An 18,096-nucleotide genomic window follows, 5' to 3' on the forward strand; every position below is an offset into this window, starting at 1 on the left:
ATAAAAGTTTACAATGTCGCAGTAACGACTGGATAGCAAAAGTAGATGTATAACAAAGAAATCGAAGACGTATCATTTTCACAAGGCATGGGAAACGGATTTTTTTCATTACAATGGTAAATGGAAAGTGTTGTTGTTTGATTTGTAATTCATCTCTAGCAATTCCAAAAAAAGGTAATACTGCGAGCCATTTTCGATGGCTACATGCAAAATATGATGAAGATTTTCCCCAAACTTCCGAATTACGTAAATCAAAAATTATAAATTTAAAGGCAGGACTTTCTGGACAACAAAATATGATTTCGAAAGTAATAAATAAACCAATATCAGTCACTATTGCATCTTTGAAAGTGTGTCATTTATTAGCAAAAGCAAAAAAGCCTCTTACTGATGGAGAGTTAATAAAATTGTTTCTTGAAGCAGCAGAATCTTTATTTTCTGATTTTAAAAATAAAAATGAAATCATTTCAAATATTAAAGATTTACAACTTTCCAGAACAACAGTTACGACAGAGTTGAAATTTTAAGTGCCGATCTGAATACTCAGTTAATGTCAGACATTCACCAGTGTGGTGCGTTTTCATTACAATTTGATGAATCAAACGACTTCACTGATATTGCTCAGTTAATGGTATTTATTTGCATGGTATTTCAAGATTATTAAAGTAAAGAAGAACTTTTGAAAATTATACCATTATTGGGAAGGACTAGGGGAGAAAACATTTTTTCGGCATTTGATGAATTTGTGAAAAAACACAAACTTCTGCTTTTTAAACTTGTGTCTATTACTACTGATGGTGCTCCTGCAATAATAGTTAATAAATCAGGCTTCATTTCATTATGTAAAAACGATGACAACTATCCAGATTTTTTAACGTACCACCGTATTATTCACCAACAAGTACTGTGTAGTAAAAGATTAAATACAAAAGATGTTTTGGATATTACATTTAAAATTGTAAATTCTGTTTGAGGAAAAGCCCTGCAATGGCGGTTATTTAAATTACAGACAGATTGATGATAGGGAACTTCTGTTGTACAATAATGTTCGCTGGCTCAGCAGAAGTCAATTTTTAGAAAGATTTCTTGTATTAACGATATAAAAAATTTTCTTGATGAAAAAGGAGATATTTATCCCAATTGAGTGATAAAAGATGGTTGTTACACTTATCATCTTTAGTAGATTTCTGTACGAAATTAAGCAATTTAAAGTGAGAGTTACAAGGAAGAGATAAAAATTTAATTGATATGTTAAGTTCAATAAAAACTTTCCAACAATACTTACTTTTATTAAAGAAAAATATAAATGACTACGAATTTAGACATCTCTCATATTTATTAAAATTTTTTGAACAAAATCAAGAAATGCTGTGCTATGATTTAAAAGAATTTATTCATGAAATAGAATTAGTTGAGGAAGAAATAAATTCAAGATTTAAAGATTTTAATAAAACTGAAATGATTGTATCTTTTATCAATAATCCATTTCAGGAAAATTTGAATATCACAGAAATTTCAAATAAAATTAGTGGGCTGTTTGATATAAACCAAGCTGAAGTAGAACTTAAGATAATAAACATTCAGAATAGTTTACATTTAAAATCAATAAACAATGAAATTATTTGGAAGTATGCACATGAAAAATTCTCAATATTAACTGATATTGCGCGAAGAATTCCACCGTGTTTTGGATCGACATACTTGTCAGAATCCACTTTTTCAAATATGAACGTCGCAAAAAAACAATTAAGAAACCAAATTATGAATGATCATTTGGATTGTCTACGACTGGCCACTTCTTCATATGAAGTTGACTATGAAAATATTGCGAGGTCCAAACAATGCCAAATTTCACATTATCTTTTTTTTAATCAACCAGCATTTCTTGTAACTTGTGAGTTTGTAATCAATCTGTTGTTTTTTCTAACTTTGTTTTCCAAAAGAGAGAAATAAACTTTTTATTCCAATATATTGTTTTTTTTGTTGTATTAAAATATTTTTTATATTAAAATAATTAAAAGTGATAAATAAATTTTTAAATACACAAAGTTTTTAGTTGTGTATTTTTTTGTAGTTGTTTATTTGTGCATAATCAGATATCAGGTTGGGGGAACGTGATCTATATAAGAGATTAGATCGCCGAATAACTTATATATAAGAGAGTAGATTGCCGAATAACTTTTCATAGAAAAGTAGCTCACGTAGTAAAAAAGGTCGAACACCACTGGTATAGTCAACAAGGGATGAGGATTAGATTTTTTTTGTGTGTAGATTTTGTACTGAATGAGTGGGATGATTGTCAGTAGCAGCAGTCATTGGACTCAAAGTAGATGCCTGTATGATAATAACATATTCATAATACCAAAAAAAAAAAAAAAATAAATAAATAAATATGAAAAGCATATTTAGATTTATCAACACTTCGTGGGCTTTCATACTTGAAAGGTATGCTCTTTTTTACATACTTTTACATTAAAAAAAAAGTAATTTGTACATTTGTCAGTTTGCTCTCATTTTTATTTCAATATTGCAAACTTTGAAATAAGTGGTAATCTAAAGGTGCAATAGGAGAATACGGAGGATGTGGAAGCTTTTCCCATCCGAGTTCCTCAATCTTGGTACAGGTGATTTTTGCACTATGAGAGTGTGTGTTATCATGGTGAAAAACAACACTCTTTGGATTGATCAGAGAACACCTTCTTTTTTTTCAGTTTTTCATTCAACTGATCAAGTTGTTCAGAGTATACTTCAGCTGTGATTGTTTGGTTTTGTTGCAAGAGCTCAAAGTGTATAATACCATATCCCACATATAATATCCCACCAAATGCTTAACAAAATGTTCTGAGGGTGAAGTTCTTGTTTCGGCTGAGGTTTAGATTGTTCCCCTGGATAAACTCACTTTACAATAATGTTAGCCTTTGGTGGCTAACATTATTGTAAAGTATCTGCTTTTCATTATCAGTGACTACACGACTCAAAAACAGAGACTGAACCTCTTGAGAATGAAGAGCAGTGCAGATGTTGATGCACTCTCTTTGAATGTTGTTTGTCAGTTTGTGAGGAACCTACTTGATGAGCTTAAGACACTATTCCAAGTTCTTGCAAATGGTGATGGATGGTCGATGATGAATTAAGATCTTTAGCTAAATCTTCAACAGTTGCATTGGCATTTCTTGCAATAGTGACTTCCAATATATCATTATTGAGAGAGACAGGGTGCCCAGAGCGAGGGGAGTCTTTGAAGTTAGTCCCCTTGTCAAAATTTTTGGAACCATTGCTGGCACTTTCACACATTGAAAACATTATCACCATACACTTCTTGCACATTTTTTGAAGTGCCAGCAGTCTTGTTGCCTTTTTTGAACTCATAAGGCACAATGTGCTCTTCAGTGATCTCCATAGTAACAAAGGGTTATTTAAACAATAACTTATGTATTGCAAGGTGGAATTCCTTATAATGAGGCTGCCTCAGCTTAACGGTACTTATAAAGCTTCAAAAATTCATTAAAAAATTCCAGATGTTATGTTATATTTAGACAAATTGAGACATGTTTGAACAAGTACAGTAAGAATGACATTGCTTTTAGGATGATCTGATATGTATGTTTGATGACTGAGCCAATCAAAAACAGGGCTACATCCTAACACATTACATTATAGGATAAAAAATATTAATGAAATACAAGATAATTCTATGTATACTAGGACATCTGACAACCCTCTGATCTAAAGAATAGAGCAGCTGATAAAGGATGATTCTAATTTTTGTGCTGCATTCGTCGTTCCAAATTTTACATACAGTCCAATTCCACTATATAAGCTTCTCTTCCCCTCCCCATGTCTTTTTTGCACAGCTCTCCTACTTCAGTGTTCTCAAACAAAATGCAACCACCTACACTTGTATCTACACATCCTTCATTATAATATTTTAATCTTTTACAATTTTATCTATAGGAAAGGTTTATGCACCACTTTGGGAAACTTTCACCTTAAAAATATCAGTAATCCAAAAAAGGCTCGTTTTTATGACATGAAAGAAGTAACCATTCACATGTGTGTGTGTGTGTGTGTGTGTGTGTGTGTGTGTGTGTCACAATAAAAAATACTATTTATTTTACAGATATTTCATTTTACATATCATAAGACATCATCAGAGAGGGTGAAGAACAACAGTAAGGAATTTGAACAATGAAGTTAACAACAAATTGATAGCCTTTGAAGTTTATTGTCATCTGATAATGCATGTGGGACCCATTTGCTTAGCTTCCATGATTTTTCCTGTTGATGCAAGTGTAAACAAATTGTTTCATCACTCACATTAAACATTTGTGAAAGTTCTTAGTTTTAAGGTTACATGGTAATCAGCATTCGTATTTCTGAATTTAGGGACACAAAACACACATCTTGAAATGATTATTTTACTTATTATCAATGAAATAACACTTGACATTTCGACCCCTGTATTGAGGTCATCATCAGAAGGATACATGTGTATAGGAAACCAAGCTACATGCTCTTGCACTCTATAAAGGTAAATTAAATCTACGGACCATCGGACCATGGCCTGGTTATCAACCAATCAAACTACAATCTCATCCAAGGTGAAGTCTCACTGTTGAAGAAAGGTCTAAAATTACACCATTGCGCCAAGGTCAGTAAACAAACTTCATATCATTTATCATATCGAGAAAGGTTTAATCCTCCTTGCCAATCTAGCTGACAAAATACGTATGGAAACATCTTGTATACTAAATTCAAACAAAAAACTAAGCAGCAACCTAAACAAAACAGAAAAACTGGCCCTCAAATCCCTAAAAAAAAAAACCAGGAGATTATAATCACAAATGCAGACAAAGGGTGCCACTGTTGTTTTAGATCGGACAACTTACATAGAAAAATTGAACCATTTGGTATCAGACAATATCCTACCAAATGGTAAATTATAACCCCCACGAAACGCATCAAAAAGAAAACAACTGAATTAATTAAATCCGTTAACACATGGCCAGAAAAAACAACTAAAAAACTAATATCTCATTATGCCCGTGCACCCAGAATTTATGGCCTGCCAAAAATACACAAAATAGACACACCACTACGTTCGATTGTTGAAGGAATCGACAGCCCAAATTACCACGTAGCCAAAAAATTAGCGGCCACACTCAAGGAATTGGTAGGTCAGTCCCCTTCCTACATAAAAAATACACAACATTTCATAAACGAAATTTAAAACATTACACTCAATGACCAAGATTTATTAGTCAGCTTTGGCATAACTTCCCTTTTTCACCAATGTCCCAATCAATGATACTATCTTGCTCCTACAGAACATATTTCCACACGACATCACGGCCCTCTTTGCCCACGTACTCCACTCCGGATATTTCGTGTGGCAAAACAATTTTTACCTTCAAAAAGAGAGTACAGCCATGGGCTCACCACTTTCCCCCCCAATAGCTAAGTTTTATATGGAAGACTTTGAGCAATGAGCTCTAGAGTCAGCATGCATAAAGCTCAAAATTTGGCTAAGATACGTATTTTCACCATTTGGCCCCACAGCAATGAAGCATTAAATACATTCCTTAGCCACCTGAACAAACAACACAAACTTATCCAATTCACCATTGAAATGGAAAAAAAAAACAACTCTCTTCCATTCCTAGACACACTCATCACATGTCCTCCCTCAGGCTGTCTCTCCTTCTCAGTCTACCGCAAACCTACACACACACAGGCCAGAACATACACAAAAATTCTTATCACCACACAACACAAAAACTAATGTCATAAGCACCCTTAAACACAGAGCTCAAATGATTTGTTCAAATGAACAAGCTCCAAACCAGGAATACGAGATCATCAAATCTCATCTCATCTTCCTTTTACCCTCTTTTACCTTGCGGTGTCGAGGGTTTATTAATCATCGGACCTCAAACCATTCACAAGATAAGGTGGTCAGCCCTACTCCCCGGTGTATCCTATGTCAGTAGTGTTGAGTTGTCAAGGCTGGTTTGCCCGATTTGCAGGATGAAAAACCCCAGAATAAATTGAGGAAAAAACCCTACTGTCCACGCCCAAGACCAGCTAACTTGGCTATGGCTGAGGAAAATCCTTCAGCTCCTCACGTCACCAATGGGAATCAAACCTAGGACACTCCTTCCCCAGGCATATTGTTGCGAAGTGCAGAGCCAATAGACTAACCATGCAGACATCATCAACCATACATTTATGAAAAATGGATACAGTAAAAAAACTATTCACAAGATTCTCCACAGAGATACCACTAAAAACAAAAAAGATTTCAAGAATGCTATTGTCATACCTTTTGTTAGAGGCATTTCTGAAAAAATAGCCAGAACACTACACAAATACAACATCAAAACCACCTTTAAACCCCTGAAAAAATTAAGACACCAACTCAGTTCTTCCACAGATTCTCTTCCACACTTAGTCCACCCAGGGGTTTACAAAATACAGTGGAACTTCGGTTGTTGAACGCCTCTGTTCTCAAACAATTCGGTTCTGGAACATATTTTCCGAACAAAAATTTGGTTCCAGAATAGACAAACGGCAACCACATGCTCCGCGTGCTGAGCTGTAAGGCAGGAAAGCGTCAGTTACGAGGTAGCCTTCATTTAATGCAGACACCTGCTCAAATTTGCAGTAAGTTTTCTTGATTTTATTTATGGTTTTTTTTTTTTTTTTTCATAAATTATTAATTAAGCCACCATGGGACCGCAGAAGAATAGTGATAGCAGCAAAGCGAAAAGAAAAGTTGTTAGAACCACTGGGATAGAGATGAAAAAAGAAATCATATCCAAATGAAAATGGCGTTCGTGTCTCTGAACTTGCTATGCAGTTCGGTATGGCGAAATCAACAATCTGTACTTCTTCTTCTGCAGCTTCTCCCACTTAAGTGGGGGTCACTGTTGATTATGATCCTCCTGTCTCAGGCTGTCACCACATCCAAGTTCTTCATCCTCAAGTCCTCTTCTACCAGCTCCCTCCATCTCTTCTTTGGCCACCAACGTCTCCTCCTTCCTTGCACAACCATCTGCATGACTCTTCTTCCCACATATTCGTCCTCCCTCCTCATCACATGACCAAACCATCTTAACCTTGCCTCCTGTATCTTCGCTCCTAAGTTCGTAACCTTCACTGTTCCCCTCACATAGCCATTTCTCAGACGATCCTTCCTGGTCACACCGCACATCCACCTAAGCATTCTCATCTCTGCTACTTCCATCCTGCTGATGTTAATTTTCCTCAGGGCCACAGTTTCTATAGCATACGTCATAGCTGGCCTCACTACTGTCGTATAGATTTTGCTTTTCAGATTGATTGGCACCCTCTTATTGCATAACACTCCAGCCATCTCCCTCCAGTTCCTCCAACCTGCTTGTATCCTGCATCCCACTTCCTTCTCAGCTCCTCCATCTTCTTCCACTGTTGAACCTAAGTATCTAAAGTCCCTCACCTTCCTGATGACATTTCCTTCCAGCTCCAGGTCTGTCTCCTGGCCGCCGCCAACCGTGCAACACATATACTCTGTCTTACTTCTGCTCAGTCTCATACCTCTCTCTTCCAGTACTTTTCTCCATCTTTCCAGTTTAGTTCCCGCTTCTTCTCTTGAATCTGCACACACAGCAAGATGTCATCTGCATACAACATTGTCCAAGGCGCATCTTCTCTCACCTCCTCCATCACAATGTTAAACAGAAATGGACTTAATGCTGACCCTTGATGCAAGCCAACTGTTACTTGAAAACTTTCTGTCTGTCCCAGACAGGTCAGAACACTTGTCTTCACATTTCTGTACATCTCCCGCACCGACCTGACATATTTCTCCGGAACCTTCTTCTCCCTCAGACACCTCCAGACTTCTTGCCTTGACACTCTATCATATGCTTTCTCCAGATCAATAAATGCCAGATGTAGCTCCTGTTGTTTCTCTCGAAACTTTTCCATCATCTGCCGTAACCCAAAGATAGCATCTGTTGTTGATCTACCAGGCATTAAGCCAAATTGTTCCTTTGCAATCTCCACCTCCTTCCTCAATCTTCCATCAAGAACCCTTTCTAGGATTTTCATTGTGTGGAGCATCAACTTTATTCCTCTGTAATTTTTACAGTCTTGTGCATCCTCTTTACCCTTGTAGATGGGAACAAGAGTACTCTCCCTCCATTCCTCTGGTATATTTTCCTGTTGCCTTCCATACCTCCACTGGAATCCTGTCGGGGCCCACTGATTTTCCATTCCTCATCCTCTTCATGGCCTCCGTCACTTCCACTCTACTGATGTTCTGCGCCATCCCCTCAGAAGGCTACCCATCTTCTCTGTGAGTCCTTGCATTTTCCTCATTCAAAAGTCCGTCAAAGTATATTCTCCATCGGTTTCTTATGTCCACATCCCTCCATAATACTCTTCCTTCAGAGTCTTTGATCTGCCTCACATGTAAGATGTCCTTTGCTGCTTTATTTCTACATTTCGCTAGTTGGTAAAAATTTCTCTGTCCTTCCTTTGTTTCTAATTGATCATACAGATCTTGATATGCCATGGCCTTTGCCACAACTCTCTTGGCTTCTTGCTTTCTCTCTCTGTACACCTCTCTGTCCTCTTCCACTCTTGACTCATCCCACTTCTGCTTTGTCTTCCTCTTAGCTGTCACTGCCACTTGTACATTATTATTCCACCACCAACCCTCCTTCTGCTCTCTAACTTTCCATATGTCTCACCAAGCACCTCCATTGCACAGCTCAGGATTACTTTTGAATTATGTTTCCACCAATCTTGTACACTTTCCAGTCCATCCAAAATCCTCTCTAACACCCTCTCCCTAAAACGATTCCTCACACTCTCCTCTTTTAAGTGAAACCACTTAATTGTCTTCATCCCATGGCATCCAGAGGTTCTCATCTTCGATCTTATTTTAAAGTCTGCGCACAGCAGTCGGTGTTGCTGTGCTACTTGATCTGTTGGAATTACTTTACAATTTGTCACAACCTTAAGATGTTTTCTTCTAGTCAAAATGTAGTCAATATGTGAACTGTGAACTGTTGTTACCACTCCTAAATGTTATCAAATGTTCTTCCCTCTTGTAGAAAAACGAGTTCACAATTGCCAGATCAAACGCTACTGCAAAGTCCACAACCCTCTCTCCTTCCTGGTTCATCATTCCCACTCCGTGGCCACCATGCACCCTTTCACAGTCTCTATTCTGTCTCCCTATGTGTCCGTTCAAGTCTCCTCCAACAATCACCGTCTCATTTTCTTCCAGTTCCCTCATTTCTTCATCTAACACGTTCCAGAACTCATCTTTCTCCTCTGCTGTACAGCCAACTTGTGGGGTATACACATAATACGACCACTCGCTCTTCTCCAAGACCCAATTTCATTCGCATTATCCTGTCATTCCTTCTACCCACTTCCAGTACTTTGCCCTTCATTCTGCCACACACCACAATTCCTACACCATTTCTTCCCCATTATTCGCTCCAGAGTAGAGCAATTTATATCCATCTCCCAGTTCCTTTGCCTTTCCCCCCCTTCCACCTTGTCTCCTGTACACACAAAATGTCCAACTTCCTCTTCCTCATCATGTCTGCCACCTCTCTTCCCCTTCCAGTCATGCTTCCAACATTCAGTGTTCCCACTCGCAACATCCTCTCCACCTGCTGGGCTCGCTTCTTTAACCGTACCCGCCCTTAATGCGTTAGCCCTCGTCCACTTCTCGCAGCTGTAGGGTGATGTGGCTGCGCATTGCTTAAGGGGTATGCCCTAGCCCTTATATCATTTTCTCTTTGACTCATATCATAGCTAGAGCTGGCAGTGAAGTTTTACGACTGGATGCCCTTCCTGACATCAACCCTCGCCATTTATCCGGGCTTGGGACCGGCACCTATTGAGGCTAGCTTGCCTCCTTCGGTGGCTGCATATGATGAAATGACTTAGCAAGATAGGAAAGATTCATCCCTAGCCTTCGAATACTCTAATAGCATCAGGGGAAGGAGCAAGGAGAGGAGAAAAAGCAAAGAAAGAAGGGGAGGGACCAGTCTACAGAATAATATAACAGATGTATATTAGATGAAGTAAGGCATGGTCCAGCATCTGGTACCTCAGGTTTGCCATGCCTGTACTCACTAAAGTGAGCCCCTTGAGGTAAAATCAACAATCTGTACAATACTCAAAAATAAAGAGGCGATCAATTTTCATCTATATTTTATCTATTTATTGTGTTTATTCTTTTTATGTAAGATTTTATGCATTTTCATTATGTCTGTAAATGATCTTATGCATGAAGTACTGTTATAAAGGTTTAAATAAGCAATCATCTGGGGTTCGAGAACGGATTAATCCATTTTACATTAATTCTTGTGGGAAAATGGTTTCAGTTTTCGAACAATTCGGTTTCTGAACAGCCTTCAAAAACGAATTAAGTTCGGCAACTGAGGTACAATGAACATGTAACCTACCATACATAGGGTAAACAGGGCGAACCATCCCTATTAGGAAGGACGAACACAAACGACACATTAAATACCTCCATTTTGGAAAAACTGCCTTTCTGACCATGCACTCCAAACATACACAGAATTGATTGGAAAGGTACTAAGTCCCTACACTGCACCAAAACTGGTTCAAGAGGAAATTTAAAGTAGCATGTGAAATGCTCAAGCATAATCCAAATCTGAACAAAAATGAAGGTCTAACCATTCCAAGGATGCGGAGGACTCATTTGCAACCTTTATAGTAACCAGAAAGCCAAATCAAAAATCTCAACACAAGGAGACTTGGAAGTGTTCCCCCCCCCCCCCCCAACATTCAATAGCAACTTGAACTGTACAAGGCCAGAAGAAAATAATAGTATAACAATGTGAACTGTACAAATCCAGAATTATATAAATTTAATTTATTTATTTTAAAAATTTTATTTTATTTTATTATTATTTTATCACTAGAGGTCAGGCTAGGAAAAAGATTAATTAACAGCATAGATTTAATTTACCTTATTATTTTATTAATAATAAGTAAAATAATCATTTCAACACGTGTTTTGTGTCCCTAAATTCGGAAATATGAATTTGTGTAAGTTCTTGATATGCTAATCTCGAATTATTTTCAACAGTGGCACATGATTCTTCATTATCAATAATGGAAGGTCTTCCTGAATGTGGTACATCTTCAAGTGATTCATCACCAGAAACAAATTTTTTATACCATTTCTGAGCAGTACGTTCTGCTACCGTATCTTTTCCAAATGCTAAACATATGTTACACGGCGCTTCTGAAGCCTTCAAACTGAGTTTAAATTCATAAAGCAAACAAGCCAAATTACACCACCAGGTTCATCTGACATTTTAAAAGGTTTCAAAATCACAGAAAAAGAGTACAAACCAAGTTAGAGCATACTGATTGACTGACGTGTATCTGTGCCTTATGATGCACATAAAAGTTGTGCTCTGAAACCATTACAAAATAAAACAAGTCACTGCAGCAAACACTACCAAAAATCACATGAACTATTTTTTTTTTTGTTATGATGGATAAAGTTTTTTCCCCCCCTTTTTGGTAAAATATCTGAAATAATAAATACTTATTGTCTATTTTGATGATCCAATCTATTTAGATATATATTAAGTTGTTGTAATTGTTCACGTTACTTTACACGCAACACACAAGGATAGCAGCACATTCAATAATATTCCTTTTTATTATAGAAAATGTAATACTGGTTTCCAGTAATATAAAATTTTGTGATGTAATGTCTCTCTAATTAAAATAAAATTTCTGTTATTATACATACCCTAATTTTACAGGTGTATCTAGACATCCTCCATCGCAAGCATAATAATCTTTTACACTTCGATCTATAGCAACATAAATAACAGCCTTGTTATCTTCTTGAACAACAACACTGATGTTTAAGTGAGTGGCATTGCCATAGCTAATACGGCGAAAGTAGTAATTTCGATGAAGATCTCTAGGATCAATACTGAATTCTAAATGATGATTGCTAAATCTGAGGCCACCGAAACTAAGTATCATTGCTTGCATTACCCCTTCTGCTCCTGTAAAAGAAATTTTAAATGTATAAAGTACTCAAAAAATACTTTATACATATTAATAATAGTGATTAATTCATAATCACTATTATAAAAAATAATCAAATTCATAAGTTAAGAAAAAATGTAAAAGAAGTTTTTAGACTTATAAATTGTTAGCATAATTACTCTGAAGAATGAATTGACTTCTATAAATGTAATACAGAGTTGGGACAGGATGGCATGTCAACCACTGTATACTACATGAATGTGCAAAAGAATTGGCATTGACTCTGATGAAGTTGTTCAATCTAAGTCTCAACTTTAGCAAGGTTCCAAGGGAGTGGAAACTGGGTAAGATAATTCCATTACATATAAGTGGCTCCAAGACAGAAGTAGCAATTATTAATAATTACTAATTATTATATCAGGAGTGGTTGTTAAAATTTTGGAAAAGTTGGTTAAAGGTAAAATCCGACAGTAGGTGGATAGGGATACGATACTCTATAGTGGGCTACACAGCTTCATAATGGGTAGTCCTGTCTTAGTAATTTATTCATATTTTATAATAAAGTGACATCTGGAACTGGATATACTGGTGGACTTTGCAAAAGGATTTGATGGAATACCACATGAAAAACTATTAAAAAAGTTGAAACAAATGGGAATGTATATGAAGTTAGTAGCTTGGGGGGTGGCAGTGGACAGACAGGACACCACCAAGTAGTATATGGTGGAGTGGAATCTATGAGAAGAATGAGTGTGACTATTGAAGTACCTCAGGGTTTTGTATTAGGGCCACTATTCTTTATTTTGCATATCAATGAAGAGAGAAAGCTTTAAGAGGGGATATTCAATTGTTTGTTGATGATGCAAAAATACAGAGACCAATAAAGGTGATGTAGATAGATATATACTGCAGGATGATTTAAATAAATTGGCATTGTGGACAAAGGATAATGATTGTCAATTTGATGTTGCAAAATGTAAGGTGCACTTTGGGTTGTATACAGTCTATTATATTGATGGCACTGGATTAGAGGAAATTGATGAGGATAGGGACTCAGGGATAATGGTGGAAAGAGAGGCAGTTCATTTGGAAAGTTAAACTTTTAAGAACTATTCTCAACTTGATTGACTGAGTATAAAGAACTGAAAAATGAATGTTTGATAGTTAATGGATTGTAATTATTCTGAATACTTTAAACTGAGCTAATATATTTATGATTTAATTCATCTAATTGGGTAGAGAGAACTATGTGAAAGAATTACTGACACTTTAAGAATTAAAAAGTGTCAACATTAACCATAATTCTCAAACCTAAATAAGAAGTTACTAATATCTGAATATGAATTTTTGTAATTGTTCAATTTGATAACCTTTTGCAGATAGTTATACTTGAATGTATATGTTGTACTATTCCACATTAAACGTTTTCTTTTGTTGAGTTAAATTTGGTGTTTGCCTGATTTTCTTTCATTGCACCGCTCATAAAATTAATCGGACCTTCGTGGAAGCCTTTAAAGCTGTTAATAACCTCGGCCTGAAGATAAAGTGATAATATAAGTATAGTTGACGATTGATTCCACTATATTATTTAGACTAATCTGAATATAGGGTGGCGCAGTATAATATAAATTTCTTTATATTCAGATGAGCATCAATCAACAACTAATGAACAAAAACGGAATTTAAAGAGGTAAAGATAAGATTAACAAACCAACAAAAATGGAACAGTCAGTTAGGTAGGATGTTCCAACAAAGTAAACACTTTTATGACCAATATTTTTTTGAGATCTGCTGTAGCTCAGTTGGTATTGACAATGACCTTTGGTTGGCAAGACTTGGGTTTGAATTTCATCTAGCATGTATGTGAAGAACTACCTTTATCATGGTTGTTTAATATGGAGGTGGCAGGGTTTCTCCTCCTGAAAACTTGTTTTTTCCTGCAAAATAGACAAATTGGCCAGAAAAACACACACAATTTACAGATATAATACTGGCTTCATAGTCTTAGTTGCTTCAGCTGTAAATTCAAAAAAATGATAATAATAAACAACAGCCAGTATTTTTCCTCCACTTATTAAGGGTTCTCAAAGTACAATAATCACAACTTGATAACAATGGCTGGCAGACAAAATAATAGTGCCTGTCAAGCTACTGCAACTTAATGGCTAATACTCAAGATCCTGCAACCATTGGGTTACAGTATCTTGACAGTATCCTGCAATTTACTTTTAAATTCTGTTAGCTGCCTGAGAGTTAGTGAATACCAAAAGAAAAGAAATTTAATTTGTTATAAAATTAAATTTCTTTTCTTTTGGTATTCACTGTGTAGGTAATTTTTCTTTTTCCAGATGTTGTGTAGGTTATTGGTTAGCTATTCAGATTCTTGGACTTTCTGGTCATCATTTTTGTTGAGATTTTGTTGGTTGATAAGTCTTTCACAGGCTTCATTGAAAATTCAAGGAAGCCTTTGTTCAAGGAAACATTCATACCAGGTTTTGATATGAATGTTTCCTTGAAGTAAAGACTGGATGCTTTTCCAGTCAATCTGGTGGCATGTTTCAAGTGCATGGTCAGAAAGATCTGTTTGTCTGTAAATTTTCCAAAAAATCCACAAAGAAGATTGTCCTATAAGACCTGTGAACTGTATTGAAAAAATTAAGGATATTAAAATACAAGATATGTTAGCATTTTTTCTTTATTTACCAACATTCTGTTATCTGAGAGCATTAGTTTACTGAATGGTGATTTACCTCCTAATATTGTAAAGATTTCTGAATTTGTTATACAATCAGGTGATTTCAAAAGGAAAATCAAGATCTATAAACAGATTAAAAGTAAAGACATGAGTTCTCTCTCTCCATCTTCAGGGAATTATTTTTTGAGCCATCTGGAAGATATCTTTTTTTAATCCACTCATCCCCCCCCACCCCCTCTCTCTCTCTCTGGTTTAACTATGTTCATGACATTTTTGCTATTTGACCTCATACTGAAAGCAAACATCACCTTTCTCCACTGGATCAATAGCCTTCACCCCACATATTCAATCCACCATGGAAAAAGAAAATACTAAGTTTACCATTCTTGGACATTATTCTTACTTGAACAACATCTGGTACTTTATCAATCAGTGTTTATAGGAAACTTACCTTTAGCGGGATATACATGTCAAAAGTATGCTCATCACACCTCCCAAAAAACCAGTGTTGTCAAGTCATTAATTAATAGAACACATAATATTTGTTCCCCTCCTTTAAGCTTACAACAAGAACTTCTCACTATCAAAACCTTAACAGAATGAAATGTTACAACCCTCATCAAATCCAACAGATAATTGACTTCTATGTTCAACACCTAAGGATTCTTAAATAACTTGTAGGATTCCAATACCCTATATTTCTATCATCTCTGGAACTATTGGTAGAATTCTGAAGAAGTTTCACCTTAATCCCACATATTTTCCTATCAACAAAATTTCTCATCTGTTACCATGTACAAAGGACAAACTGTCACCTCTATCTTCAGCGGTGTTTACCAGAACCCTTGTGAATATAATTTGAAATACTCTAAGCAGATAGGCTGTTCTGTGGAAAATAGAATTAACAACCATCAATACTACACAAAATACTTGAAACCTCAAAAGTCTGGTCTGGCATAGCACTGTATTGACACTAAACACAATATCTAGCAGCATTGACAGCTAACATTAAGCCTGGGGAAAAGAACTCTAGGCTTAGTATTAGCTATACAGCCCTCTAAAATGAAAAAAAAAAAAAAAAAAGCAAAATTTTGGAATTTATTGTTCTTTTCATTTACAAAGAAAAAAATGTACACCCAAGCCCTTAAAAATCATTTGGCTCGGAAATCTGATCCCCCCCCACCCCACCCCGCTTCTTTTTCGTTGGGGGGCTGATGGTATCCTGTGGGATGAAGCTCATCATCTCCATGGTAGCAGTAAATATGAATGCCTTTTCAAAGAAAGTTGTGAAGTCCTTTTACACCAAGCCTAACCTGAATTGGAACGATTGTCTCTCTCTCTTGCCCCAAAATTTGGTAGATTTTCATCTCATGCCAAAAATACTTTTAATATTATTTCTCTAGTACGTGGCAACTGTTTTTAATTGGTAAACTGATTGCTGTATTTACCTTATATTTTTGTTCTTTGAATTGTTTGTTTTCCCACACACTGATGATGTACCATTGGTTTTAGTAAGAAATATCTGTGCTTTAAAGTTTATTACTGTGGTTATCATCTTATTTTTCTTATATGATCATTATGTCACAGGTACCTTTAAAGATTAATAACAGATTTTTCACAACACAAGATTCCTCTCCAGTATAACTTTGAATATCCTTATGTGAGAAATTAGTGTTTGCTATGCCAACAAGCCTTGCAATCTAAGGCAATGGTATTCTTTTTAGCAGTTTACAGTTCAGAGTGCTATTTCATGCCTGATCATTTAGATTTTACAAACAATAACTCAACTGAGACAAGATCTTCCCAACTTGCAGGATGTCTTACTCTTCTACTTTAATTACCAATTTTATCTTACTGAAAAACCCATTATCATTTATAGATATCCTTTATTATATCCCCCCCCCCTCTCTCTCCCTTTCTCTCTCTTATTTTGGCTCTTTTGTTGGATCTGTATACAGCTCTGTCACTCAGTAGTTCCCATTTTCTGCACTTCTGCTTTGAGGCAAGATACTTGGAATTTTCCATTTGTATTATTATTATTATTATTATTATTATTATTATTACGGGCAACTCCAGGGAGTCATTAGACTCATCGAGGGAGGCCCCAAATCATTTTCATCACAACTATTCGACATTCATACAGTATCTATCATACCTCGCCTTAAACTCATTCACTGTCACAGCATCCACCACAGACTCAGGGAGCGCATTCCACTCATTCACTACTCTAAAAGTAAAGAACCCAGCTCTAACACCTTTACTAACCACACTTTTGCCCAGTTTCCATGGATGTCCCCTAGTCCTCCCACAACCAGCCCTGTTCTCAAAAATATCTTCTGAATTAATTTTATAGAAACCCTTCAGTAATTTGAATGTCTCAATCATATCTCCCCTCCTCCGCCTATCAACCAATTTTTGCAACCCACAAATCTTCAACCTGTTCTCATACGGTTCATTCCACAGACCTGCTATCATCTTGGTCACTCGCCTCTGGATCCTCTCCACCTCCTCCCCATCAAGAAGAAACCTAGGTGACCAAATCTGAGCACAGTAGTCGAGATGAGGTCTTATCAAGGCTCGATACAGAGGAACAATAACCTGCTTGTCTCTGCTTGTCAACGTATTCTTCAGCAACCAAGTGATTTGATGAGCTGATTTGGCCACTTTTGCAATGTGTCCCCTAAATTTCAATTCCTTATCCACCAACACTCCTAAATCTCGTGCCTCATCAATTTCCTGGAGCACGGTTCCACCAATGCAGTAAACTGCCTCCAATCTTTTCGCCCCAAAATGCATAACCTTACATTTTGCCACATTAAATTGACATCCATTCTCCCTAGCCCAGACCTCCAATCTATCCAAATCATCCTGCAAAATTTTGACGTCATCTGCATTCACTATTGCCCTCCCCAACTTCGCATAATCCGCAAACAAATGAACTGTTCCTCTCAGATCCTTTCCTATATCATTTATGAACAAATTAAACAGCAGTGGTCCAAGAACAGATCCTTGTGGTACACCACTAGTCACAGGCCGTCTTGTGGACTCTACTCCTGAGTAAACCACTCTCTGATATCTCTCCGTCAACCACCCTCTTATCCATCTCACCAACCCTATGTCCATTCCCATATGCTGCAATTTACTGATTAGAATTCCATGTGGTATCCTATCAAAGGCCTTAGCAAGGTCCAGCAGAATCACTGTAAACCCATTACCCTTATCCAGTTATGTTATGTGGACTCCATCATGTCATAATGGAAACATTTTCTATAAAAAAAAATGTGGACTCAACATTACATAACACACACAGAGCTGCAAAATCTCACTTGTAGCTATACTATAAGACCCTT

General features: G+C 36.5%; 1 protein-coding gene across 3 annotated transcripts in view; it reads right to left on the reverse strand.

Moving 5' to 3' along the window:
- LOC150096721 (uncharacterized protein KIAA2013 homolog) overlaps positions 1-18,096 on the reverse strand; it is a 401,644-nt gene that overhangs the window by 38,972 nt on the left and 344,576 nt on the right. For all 3 annotated transcript variants that reach the window (XM_090407839.1, XM_090407838.1, XM_090407840.1), the window contains exon 14: positions 11,804-12,068. In XM_090407839.1, coding sequence (XP_090263965.1) covers positions 11,804-12,068 — 265 coding nt within the window. The remainder of the gene's footprint in view (positions 1-11,803; positions 12,069-18,096) is intronic.

Source organism: Typopeltis vanoorti, chromosome 18 (genome assembly GCF_054136105.1).
Source record: "Typopeltis vanoorti isolate ZY-2024b chromosome 18, IOZ_Tvanoo_1.0, whole genome shotgun sequence".
NCBI classification, from domain to species: Eukaryota; Metazoa; Arthropoda; class Arachnida; order Uropygi; family Thelyphonidae; genus Typopeltis; species Typopeltis vanoorti.